This window comes from Sus scrofa, chromosome X, assembly GCF_000003025.6.
Source record: "Sus scrofa isolate TJ Tabasco breed Duroc chromosome X, Sscrofa11.1, whole genome shotgun sequence".
NCBI classification, from domain to species: domain Eukaryota; kingdom Metazoa; phylum Chordata; class Mammalia; order Artiodactyla; family Suidae; genus Sus; species Sus scrofa.
Window position 1 is genome coordinate 28,322,037 of NC_010461.5, and position 13,298 is coordinate 28,335,334.

General features: G+C 33.6%; 1 protein-coding gene across 16 annotated transcripts in view; it reads right to left on the reverse strand.

Annotated features, from left to right (window-relative positions):
* DMD (dystrophin) overlaps positions 1-13,298 on the reverse strand; it is a 2,622,506-nt gene that overhangs the window by 1,293,814 nt on the left and 1,315,394 nt on the right. For 14 of the 16 annotated variants that reach the window (XM_021079543.1, XM_021079550.1, XM_021079544.1 and 11 more), the window contains 3 exon segments: positions 10,148-10,327; positions 9,423-9,551; positions 7,621-7,791 (listed from right to left, as the gene is read on the reverse strand). In XM_021079543.1, the coding sequence (XP_020935202.1) occupies positions 7,621-7,791; positions 9,423-9,551; positions 10,148-10,327 (480 nt within the window). 16 annotated transcript variants of the gene reach the window in all.

A 13,298-nucleotide genomic window follows, 5' to 3' on the forward strand; every position in this document is an offset into this window, starting at 1 on the left:
CTGGAGAAGAAAGAAAACTTAAAAAGAGAAATAAGTATAAAGATATACCTAAAACAAAGATAATCAGATAAGGTAGTTTATAGATTTAGTCAGTCATTTTCAATTCATAACAGCAAGCTCCAGGAAACATAAGAAATAATATTTTAAAAATAAAACAAAGTGACTTGGATAAGTGATGTTTCATTGACTGCCTTCTTTGATATTAGGTAAGATATTGCTTTATCTTTGATGCTGTGAGGATAAAAATGTGAAATTGTGGTAACTTTCCAAATTTGTAAGGCTAATTAAGAGATATCTCTGTCTTTTTCCAACTGATGAGATTAATTTCATAGTCACACTTTTCAGAATTAGATACAAAATACACTAATTGGTTAATACATATTGGTGGTTTAAGAATCACCCCACTTTCTACATTTTATTGAGAATAACAGAGTATTTTTCTACCTCATGATTAGATGAATTTAGCAGTAGCAACTGAAATAGAAGAAGAAAGGATTTAAGTGTAAACTATATAGGGAAGACAGATTACTTAAAATATTATACTTTGGAGAGACTTCAATTTTTTCTTTCTTCCTTTCTCCTTCCTTTATTCTTCTCTCATTTTTTTTTGGTTTTTTGTTTAGTTATTTTTATTTTTAATACAAAGAAGTATACTTAAATCATTCTGCTTTAAGTGAAATTAGACATATTTATCTTAACATACAATAAACCAGCAATAAATAACTGATGATATAACTAGAGGTAATAATGTCTACAGAGAGTCAGCATGATGAAGTGGACAAAACCATGAATTAGGACATAATGATTTCTAACCAAGCTACCTAACTGAGAGAAATTGGGCAATTCACTGCCTCTCTCAGAGCCCCATATATATAAATATCTGAACATCTCTGGTCCAAAGAATGATTACTTTTACATCTGTTGATTGATTAGAGGAGTCATTTTCCTTTTTAAAGGATCACAATCAGAAATTACCAAATAGCTTTAATCATTTTAAATGTCATGCTAATAAGACCCAGTTAGTTCTAGTAAATGGTACTGCTCCCCAAACTCAATTAATATCTACTTTAAAGACATTTTAAATTATTACAAAAGGAATGTATTATCCAAGTTCCAACAGAACAATTATAGGGGTAGAAAATTATAAACATGAAAAAAATATTGTTAATATAGAAATTCTGTTGCTAGATTATCTTCCTACTTATTTTAGTGAAATGAAATTAGCAGGTAGAGTAACACAAAGTTTGGGTATTAATTTGTTACTATTACTTGAGGATTTTAGCTGTGATTATCACATATGTAATACCTACAAATTATGCAGTGCCTATAGAACTTTACCTAAGTTTACATCTATGCCTTTTTAAAATAATTTAACTGCAGAAAATTTTACAAAAAATATCTTTATATAACAAGTATAACAGTATCATTTAACAGAATATGCTCTCTTCTGCTAGAGAAAGTGTTAAATTAGAAATAGGCTACAGAAGGGAAATTTTTCAGTATATGTATATTGACAAAGCAGATTACTGAAAATTAGGTTTCAATTAAAATTCTCAGATGCAATAAATCATACTGTGACATCAAAGGTCACATTCATAAAATGGATTACTTATATCCCATTGATGTTTAGGAGAGCCACAATATCCTTAAATTATTTATACATTGCTTTTCACATATAAAGCCACTATCTGGAGTTCCCATCATGGAGCAGTGGTTAACGAATCTGACTAGGAACCATGAGGTTGCGGGTTTGATCCCTGGCCTTGCTCAGTGGGTTAAGGATCTGGCGTTGCCCTGAGCTGTGGTGTAGGTCGCAGACGCGGCTTGGATCCTGTGTTGCTGTGGCTCTGGCATAGGCCGGTGGTTACAGCTTTGATTCAACCCCTAGCCTGGGAACCTCCATATGCCACAGGAGCGGCCCTTGAAAAGGCAAAAAAGACAAAAAAATGAAAATTAAAAAAAGCCACTAAGATTAAAGTTTAAATTAGACCTAACTGTGTGTTTTTGTTCCTGATATATTCTAAATTAAAACAAAAACTCACTGGTTCTCTCATAGCCATATATATATATATACACACATACATAATCCAAAGAACTCTAATTCAAAGGTCTGAGCTAAAGAATGAATACTTTTGCACCTAGTAACACTGAATGGAGACCAAAATCTTGACACTTTATAATTATTACAGCAATAAAATGAGAATATTTACATATATGATGGAAGACTGTTCAAATTTCATGTTATATATATGTGTGTGTGTGTATATATATGTATATATATATATGTATATATACTGCTACATAGATTTCAAAAGCAATTTTAAGGCCCATATCAAAATTAAGGAACATATGGTATATAATACTCAATAGCAAATAAATTTTAATAAAGAACTGAATATGTAGAAAACAAGTTCATGTTTCTTTTGGTTAGTACCATCTGTACAGCCAATGTAACATTTTAGGTCCAGAGAAAAGTGAAATATTTCTGAGCTTCTAAAGGAGAACACAATCTAAGCAAATTATGTCTATAAATTTTGTAATATTTTGTTACAAAATAATTCTATATCAATAGGATATAGCTGGATAGTCTGTTTATTCAACATGCTTTTAAAACTAAGTATTACAATGTGACAAATATATCTTGATGCAAATTTTATTCTTGAGATACACAGGCAGCCTTTCATACTCAATTGGCATTGAATCCTGAGTTATTTTTCAGTTCATCATCTTCTTGGCCCTTGTATATAATAATTTAGCTCTATGCTAGTTGTCAGTGTCTCTAGACTAGTGGTTCTCAGTATGATCTCTAGATCATTAGCATCAAAATCACCTGAAAACCTGTTAGTCATGCAAATTATCAGGCCTTACCCAAGGCCTAGTGAGTCTTAGTCTTCAGGCATGGGTGGGAGTCAACAATATGTGTTTCAACAATTCCTCCAAGTAAACAAAGGTTAAGGAGTCATTGCTCTGGACTTTAACTTCCTTTCCACTCCTACAGATAACCCTTTATTTGAGCTACTTGCATCTAGATTGTTTTCATGGTTTCTTAATTAGTTTCCTGACTTCCTGTCATTATTCAGGTGAATTCTCTCCATAACCACTGTAGGGCTAATCCTTCAACAGTGCATGAAAAGAAAATCCATCAAGAACTCCTCACTGCATATTAAATTAAGAATAAATTTTAGTCTGGTTGTCATGACCTTTCCCCACACTCTGTCTCATCATCCTTTTCAGTCTTATCATCCACACAAAGCTTCATGTTCCTTGCTCAATATTCCCTAAGCGAACTGAACTCACTCTCTATTAAACAAACTGTACACTCTTGAAGTTTTTCAGAGGTTTATTCTGAATTGATACCTCGTCTAGGTTGATAGAGTGTCTGCTAAATTATTCAGCATACAGTCATTCTCAGACCAGTATCCATGAATATATCTTGCTCCACTATTAAACAATAAGCTCCTTGAATCCATCACATTTTATCTAGTGATTTAGGTACACACAGTACCAAACATTGTGACCTGAAAGTACAAGGTTGATAAGTACTCATTCATATTTCTCCCTTTCTCCAACTCTTCCTTCATTAATTCTTTAAGACCTATCTCAAGAGTCATCTATCCCAAATTGCTGACTCTACTCCTCAACTTGGCTTTTCAGAAGATGGAGAAGGGCAAAGATGCCATAAGCAACAGGACTAAGTAGCCTGTTTATTTTTACCTTCCTAGTTCCCTTTCTATGCTTCCATCTCTTGTCACTTTCTTTTGCTAATAGTATTCTCCCAACCACAACCATGCTATGCCATCATGTTAAGATACTCTAAAGCAGAAAGTGTTGAGACATGGCGTCTTTCCATAATAATTCCATGAAGTTTACTCAGGGTTCTGAAATTATGGCTGATTTATTTTCATAACTCTGATTTTCCCCACCAAAACTTTCACTTTCTCAAACTGACTTTATATTTGTTAGGAGAGATTAAGCTTTCTCAAAGCTATATGATACTACTGATTAACCTAAATGAAATGGGAAGAGATAGCATTTCATGTATTTTATAGGCCCTATTTGGGAAAAGCAGAACTTTCTAGTTCTCAAAATGCTTAACTTGATAATCTGTAAGACCATCCTTTGCAATGGCAATAACAAAGACACATTTCAGCAGAGGCCAGAAATGGAAATCAGCTACTCCTCCATTTCTTTTTCCCATTAATTTCTGTCTCAATCCTCAAATCTGGTCATTCAAATCTGATATACATAATGATGGAAATAATTACTGATATTAAGATTTAACCATTTTATATAAATTATATACATTTTTAAAATATATGTTTTACATATCTTAGGTCATTTGATCTTTACTACAATCTAAAGGCTACTTAAGACAAGATGGGCAACACCTTACTACCTTTCTGGATGGAAATAAGGTTCTGTGAGGTAAAGGGTCAAATCTAAACTCACACTCAAAGTATTGTGGCTTGAAGTTGAGAACTTTTTTCCTCTCACCACACTGCTCCTTACTGATGGTTAATCTTACCACTGCTGAGAAATGAATCTGATGGACAAATTCTCAGCCAATCTAAACAGAGGAACCCAATATATACTTATTTCTGTATGTTGGAATTTCTTGTTATGAACAATCCTTGCAGGAGACAAAACCCTCATATTCTTCACCAAACAGGGAATCCAGACATTATCAATGAGTTTTCAGGATAAAACCTTGTTCTATTCAATTGCCCTTTCTAACTGACCATCAAAAGGATCCTGAACTGAGTTTTATCCATATTGACTCCCAACCTACTTTTGTTTATCACCATAGATTTTCTCCAAGTTTTTCTCTTAAGAGAAAACTACCCATAAACTCAACAATAATAAGGTAATATTCCAACCAAATCATATCTTCCATAAGCTCTACTATAATAGGAACTTTACTTTGAGATCAAAGGCTATCCCTCAGAATTCCAGCACAGCCAGAATTACCCTGCTCCATAAGCAAACACATGTACAAGTCATTAAATTTCTCATCGAATCAACAAAAGATCATTAGACCATCAAATTCCAGAATTATCAGTGAGTACTATAACTAATTAGTCTTGATTTTAACTAATCTACCCCATAAATTTTACACCATGTTCTATGCATGTAACTTGTACCACTTCAACCTCATTATAGGAAGAAGAAAGGTAAAGGGGCAGAATTTCCCACATCCAGTAATTCTGCTATTATCCATTTTATATGTTTGGTAATAACTCCTTGTGGTGTTGGGATAGTTTTCCTTTTAAAAACTACTTATCTAGTTTAACCCCCATATCTTGTAAACACTGAAATGGAATTGCAGAGAAATCAGATGTTCTGCCTAAAGCTGACAAAGTTCAGAATACAGTCTTCTATGTCCACTGTTATTCCTGTCATACTGTGTGAATTTTGGGACCAACCACCTCATCATTAACTGAATATCTACATGAAGATTTACCAAAATTAAGCATTTTACATGAATGCAATAAGTATTTAAACTTCTGTTTATACACAGGTATTTTTTACCAAGTATCTTTTACATCTTTGTATGTTCTCATACCCAGTAGAAAAATAGGCACTCAATAGCATTAGTTGATTCAATGAATATATAAGTAAAATATCAGATATGCTTCATCTCCATCTTGTTTTATTTCATCATGTTGATAGAGCATAATTATCTCTTCAAAGCCCATAAATAGGGTCACTATTGTGTCTAGTCATCTCTAACAATTTAGAGAAAAAGGAATACTTTGAAATATAAAAATGTGATTGCCATAAACTAATATATAGTTGAAAATATTGATTTAAAATATTTTATGCTTTTCTTCAGTATTGGCAATAAAAGAAACACATCAAGTGGCTCACTTGATACATGGTATCTGGAAGTATACTGATACATTTGCACAGAATATAGAATGACAATTCACAGCTATGCTGTGTTTGTCAGCTTCTATGGAGCAGGATGACTTCTGCTCATTTTCAACACTTACAAGTCACAATCTTATGACATAATTTATCTCAATACACTGGTGAATAAATCAAGAATACCTTGTTTTCTCCTAAATATTCCATTGCTCAGCGATTTATTAAAAAGTAAGATGGGAAGAAAACAAAATTTAATAGTGAAGTATTAACATTCATCTTTCAGAAGACTGAAATAACCTTTGGTTGTTTAGATATTACACATCAAATGATATCTCCAGAAGTGAACATGATTGTTGCTTTAAACAGTAGAGTAAGTTCTTACAAAAAAACAACTCTGAACTTAAAATAAAATTTTAGAGCCTGTCCAATATTTTTCAAGTGTGAATCACTTACTTAACAATTATATGGAGTAGAATTAATTAGTTAACTATTACAAAGAAGAAGCAACAAATTAAGGTAAGCTAATGACTTTTTGCTTTGGGAAGGTGAGTTTTGAAGAGTAACTAGGTTTCACATGCATAAAGTATTAAAAATACATATTTCCACATATTTTAGGAGTTCCTTTAAATATGTACTAATATACATAGCAGTGATAACAATGTAATGCCTTAGAACATGTAGCAATTGTAAATCATGCTACTATTGGGTGTCCATTAATTATCAAAATGATTTTTCATATGTATTCTTCTATTTTACCATGAATCAAAACTTACCTGACATAACACATCACACTTGCTCACAAATATTTCAATAGTGTTTTTCTTAAGATTATTTCTAGTAATTATTTTATATATACATATATTTCTTTTACATACATTTTTATATTTTTAAAGCATACCATATATATTGAAAAATGTGTCACACTATATTTTATAAATTTAGGAAGTAATCTCTGCATCTGGACATGCTCGTCAAGAGTTTGAATTAGATAATACTATATTTATATGTTTTTGCAAGCTACCTGTCTGTCTTCATTAAACATTATACAAATATAAAAGGCTATCATGCTAAAGTTCTACATACCATGGTTTGCCAATAAATAGAACAAGTATAAATAAACATATAAAATTTAAAAATTAGGATATATAAGCTTTGAAATAATTTTCTTTCATGGCTTGCATGTCATAATAACCTAATGGATTTTATCACAGTAAGTACCGGCAACTAGCAAGTGCAAGTAAAATACACACCCATACACACATGTGCACAACCAGTAAAGATGTACAAAAACCCCAGATCATGCAGGAGATTACAAGGCCTCATTTCAGATATTTCATCCATATTACACATAAGCAATATTATCTTTGGCAAAATATGTCAGCAGTGCTTTCTTTAGATGTATGCCTTTTGTGCTTTGTTGTTGTTGGCCTGCAGCATGCTATTTGTTACTCTGCTGTAGGTTCCCCTGAAAGTACATATGTAAACCAATGAAGAATGCAGTTCTAGAATAGCTGTGCCATAAAAAAAAGAAAAAAAAGACAAAGAGAGAGGAAGACAAGGGGTAGGGAAGGAAAAGGGAGAGAGATGGATCTCCCACGAGATTCAGTGGTAAAATTTCCTTAAATATATTTTGGCCTTCATTTTCCTTTTGAAAACCTTGCTGTGGGGGTTGTTTGCCCCCGTCAGAGTACTGCGCAACCTTCGCAAGAGATCATTTATCACTAGTTTCCACCTTGGAGCAGATCTTCCTACCTTTCCAGTCTTAATTCTGTGAGAAATGGCTGCAAATCGATGGTTGAGCTCTGAGATTTTGGGCTCTATTACTTTTCTGCAGTGGTCACCACGGTTTGCCATCAAGTTTGCTGCTTGGTCACGTGTGGAATCCACTTTTGGGCGCATGTCATTCATTTCAGCCTTTAAACGCTATATTCCGTGAGCAAGAGACAGGGCTTGAAGTTAGTAATTAAATGGAAGTTGAAAGAGAGCGAAAGAGTGAGAAAGCAAAAGGGAGAGAGGAGAGGGTGAGAAAGAGAAAGGGAAAGAAGAGAAAAGAAAGAACATGCAGAGAAAACCAAGTGAGGAAAACAGCCAACATCCATAAAATAGGAGAAGAGTGAGAACGTGTGAGATCTCAAGAAAATAGGTCACTGTTCTTGCTTAAGTTTTATCTATGTTCATTTAAAGTATATATTTAGTCTGAGGAAGGACAAAGGATGTTTTCCTGACTTTTCTATGCTGCCGGCAACAATCATGATATTTTATATTAAGCTTTATCATTTTTGAATTTCAAAGCTATGGAACAACCTTAATGGGTGCTCAAGAAGGACAGTAGCTGAAGAAAAATTTTCAATTCCTTCCTAGTACTTATGAGTTCTCTTTATTTCTCATATCAATTGTCATGAGAAAAAAAATGTATTTTTATAAAAGACAGAGAGTCTGTGCTACAATCAGAGGGATCGAGCAAGGCTGGAGAGGCTATAAGTGAAATAACTCAGTTCTTATTATTCCAAAGACCCTGAAAGAATGCACTGTAATGACATTCCTGAACCAAACATCTAGGGACAAGGAAGATTAAAATAAGCTACAGAAAATAGGGTAATATGTTTTGGGGACAGTCTGAAATACATCTACAGTTTTCCATTAAGAAGGAATTGGAATTCTCAGAAAATATCAATTTTATAAAAAAATAAACAAGTGAATTGTATAGACAGAAACTAAAATTTTTGAGTACTTTTAAAACAATAACCCAATAATCAAATAAAATTATTGAAAATTTCAGCAAAACAAAGTAAGGAATTGTTTTACTTATATGAGATTTGTTCAAATGTAATTCTTCCTAATTAATTGAAAATGACATCATCAAATTCCATCAGTAAGATATATTTGCACTTTATACATCTTAAATCCTTTTACAGGAACCACTTTTTTTAAAAAGTAAAGACTAAGTTGCCTTTAAGAAAGACAGCTCAGGGTGTCTAAATAATTGGTTTCAATACAAAAAGAGAGAACACAAAGCCATATTTACTTTTTATAGCTAAAAATGAAAAAATTCAGTTTTATAAAGATCAGAATTGTTACTAATTACTAAGCTTTATACATTGCATAGGATAAATGTTCATAGGATTGGACTTCAGATGTTTACTCAGATGAGTTATGAATGATCCTGGGAAACTAATCTTTGTGGTGGATACAAGAACCTAGTGCTATTATTAAAATGGGCATGGATTTGCTACATAACACCAAAATAAATCCAGGAATCCTTTTCTCATAGGATTTTAAGTTTCATATAATTATCTGAAGGGGCTTATGGACAGATATGCAGATTATAGAGCTCTTCAATGTCATTAATTCCCATTTGAATTATGGAAGGAGGGAGGGAAGGAAAGAAGGAATAAAGGGAGAAAGGAGAAAGGGAATGGAGGAGGAAGGGGGGAAGGAAGAAATGAATTTTTTTCACTCTTACTAAGAAGTCCTTGGTATCTTTTAGGACAAAGATGATTGATTTATCTGTTGTGCAGTTTGAAAATTACTTTTCATAATAGCTTATTTGCTACCTTAAGCACGTCTTCTTTTTGCTGTGGTTTCTTTTTCTCAGATTCATCCAAAAGTGTATCAGCCTGAATGATCCACTTTGTGATGTGATCCACATTCTGATCAAAGTTTTCCATGTGTTTCTGATACTCCTTAATTTCACAGAGACATAGCATGACATATCATTGGTTAAATAATATTTTAAAATATTTGTCCTACTTTCTACATTTTTAAAAGACAAAAACATAGTATCATTCAAATTATTTTTATGTGCAGTCTCCATATAGAATATAGTATAAACATGGAAAAATAGATTACAATATAGATATAGATATGGAAATTTACCTGGAGTTGAGGAATTTGCAAACATACAAATATTATTATTGAAAGCTTATATAATTTCTTTCTTAGACAGGTTGAAAAAAATTTTTTTATATAATGATTTTTATTTTTTTCCATTATAGCTGGTTTACAGTGTTCTGTCAATTTTCTACTATATAGCATGGTGGGCCAGTTACACATACATGCATACATTCTTTTTTTTTACATTATGGTTGCCAAGGGGAAGGGGGAGGGGGAGGGGGAGGGGGAGGGAGTGGGATGGATTGGGAGCTTGGGGTTAATAGATGTGGACTATTGCCTTTGGAATGGATAAGCAATGACATCCTGCTGTGTAGCACTGGGAACTATGTCTAGTCGCTTATGATGGAGTATGATAATGTGAAAATCTTTAAGTCTCTTCTCTTACCAACAAAAGGTTTAACCACTCTTCTGCTCGAGAAGTGACCGCGATCCAGTTACTATTCAGAAGACTCAGTTTATCTTCCACCAAGGTCTCCTTCTTGCCCAAAACCATTTTCAAGGCCTCTCCTATCTCTGAGATGCTCTTTAGGTGAAACTTCTGTTTCTCGATCTCTTTCTGAGTAGCCTGTGTAAAGAATAGTGTTTGAGCTTCTTGTAATATACTTTAGTCTTAAGATTAAATGCTTTTGAAATGGCTATGTGTACACTTAATATGAGATTTTTAAGTGTTCAAATTTTTAACCATGTCTTTATGAATGATGAAAATAATATCATACACACTGTATTTTCCTTAATGAGTATATATGAATATATATGTATACATAAACATGATTGATTTCATTTATTTATTATTGTACATATTTAATAAACATATACATTATCTATCTAAACATTTATATTTATTTAATTTTTAAATGTATTGGCTAAAGGCAGATCTTAGAAAAAACCATCTACAAGTAAGCGGATGCTTTTAGAAAATTCAGCAATTATTGCACTCCTGTATTTCTACAGCAGGAATTTTCTGCTTTTTGATGCCACAAACCTGTTTGGCATCTAGAGAAACTTAAGTATTTTTATCAATAATTTTTTGTAAAAGCTTTAAGTTAAATAAATTGGATTTTACAATATTGTGAAAATGGCCATCCTACCCAAAGCAATCTACAGATTCAATGCAATCCCTATCAAATTACCCATGACATTTTTCACAGAACTAGAACAAACAATCCAAACATTTATATGGAACAACAAAAGACCCAGAATCGCCAAAGCAATCCTGAGAAACAAAAACCAAGCAGGAGGCATAACTCTCCCAGACTTCAAGAAATACTACAAAGCCACAGTCATCAAAACAGTGTGGTACTGGTATCAAAACAGACAGACAGACCAATGGAACAGAATAGAGAATCTGGAAATTAACCCTGACACCTATGGTCAATTAATCTTTGACAAGGGAGGCAAGAACATCAAATGGGAAAAGGAAACTCTATTCAGCAAGCATTGCTGGGAAACCTGGACAGCTGCATGCAAAGCAATGAAACTAGAACACACCCTCACACCATGCACAAAAATAAACTCAAAATGGCTGAAAGACTTAAATATACGACAGGACACCATCAAACTCCTAGAAGAAAACATAGGCAAAACACTCTCTGACATCAACATCATGAATATTTTCTCAGGTCAGTCTCCCAAAGCAATAGAAATTAGAGCAAAAATAAACCCATGGGACCTCATCAAACTGAAAAGCTTTTGCACAGCAAAGGAAACCCAAAAGAAAACAAAAAGACAACTTACAGAATGGGAGAAAATAGTTTCAAATGATGCAACTGACAAGGGCTTAATCTCTAGAATATACAAGCAACTTATACAACTCAACAGCAAAAAAACCAATCAATCAATGGAAAAATGGGCAAAAGACCTGAATAGACATTTCTCCAAAGAAGATATACAGATGGCCAACAAACACATGAAAAAATGCTCAACATCGCTGATTATAAGAGAAATGCAAATCAAAACTACCATGAGATACCACCTCACACCAGTCAGAATGGCCATCATTCATAAATCCACAAATAACAAGTGCTGGAGGGGCTGTGGAGAAAAGGGAACCCTCCTGCACTGCTGGTGGGAATGTAAACTGGTACAGCCACTATGGAGAACAGTTTGGAGATACCTTAGAAATCTATACATAGAACTTCCATATGACCCTGCAATCCCACTCTTGGGCATCTATCCGGACAAAGCTCTACTTAAAAGAGACACGTGCACCCGCATGTTCATTGCAGCACTATTCACAATAGCCAGGACATGGAAACAATCCAAATGTCCATCGACAGAGGATTGGATTCGGAAGATGTGGTATATATACACGATGGAATACTACTCAGCCATAAAAAAGGATGACATCATGCCATTTGCAGCAACATGGATGGAACTAGAGAATCTCATACTGAGTGAAATGAGCCAGAAAGACAAAGACAAATACCATATGACATCACTTATAACTGGAATCTAATATCCAGCACAAATGAACATCTCCTCAGAAAAGAAAATCAATCATGGACTTGGAGAAGAGACTTGTGGTTGCCTGATGGGAGGGGGAGGGAGTGGGAGGGATCGGGAGCTTGGGCTTATCAGTCACAACGTAGAATAGATTTATAAGGAGATCCCGCTGAATAGCATTGAGAACTATGTCTAGATACTCATGTTGCAACAGAAGAAATGGTGGGGGAAAAACTGTAATTGCAATGTATACATGTAAGGATAACCTGACCCCCTTGCTGTACAGTGGGAAAATAAAATTAAAAAAAAAAAAAAAAAATAAATAAATAAATTGGATTTTAAATTTAAAACAATTATACTGAAATAAAATGTACAAATACATATATACATATATATATATATACACATATATATATATTTAATTTGTGAGGTAGTAATACATGTTTTCTTTCCTAACATGTGTAACTACAATGATCTAGCAACATACCTTTAGGATAATTTCAAAGTAGTGATGAGTACAGTTGGTGTTTTGAAGTATATTCAATGAATAGAATGTGATCTAAAACTGTTGCAATGTTATCTATGACTGCTGGCAAAGTCAGAGGAACTAGTCGTATTACTGAGGTATGTTGCTCATACTCATATTTGAAAAAAAATGCTTAATTTAAATTAGAAGTAAAGGGATACCATTAAACCCCTCCTAGGAAAGCACCACAGCTTCCTAAGACTGGAGTTTTAAAACATGAAAACAAGCACATTAATATTAGGCATAGTAGAGAGTTGATGTAAAACTGATCCTAGTACAAATGTTTATTGTCAGTTCTACCTATAGCCCCTTTCTTATGACATGTCATGGTGGACCACAAGACCATCTCGCACTTCCCTGCCTCTTCCTCTGATCCCTCTCTTACCCACATACAGATGTTGGACATTCACTGGTAGGTATGTCAGAGCCAAACAGATACTCTCTCAAGGTTAACTGAGAGATACAGAGACTATGATAATGGCAGCTGAGAATTCATTTGAAATGAAGCTGATGTCTTTACCACAGCAAGTCAAAGATAAGAATAAGATAAAATCACTGGAGATCAGCA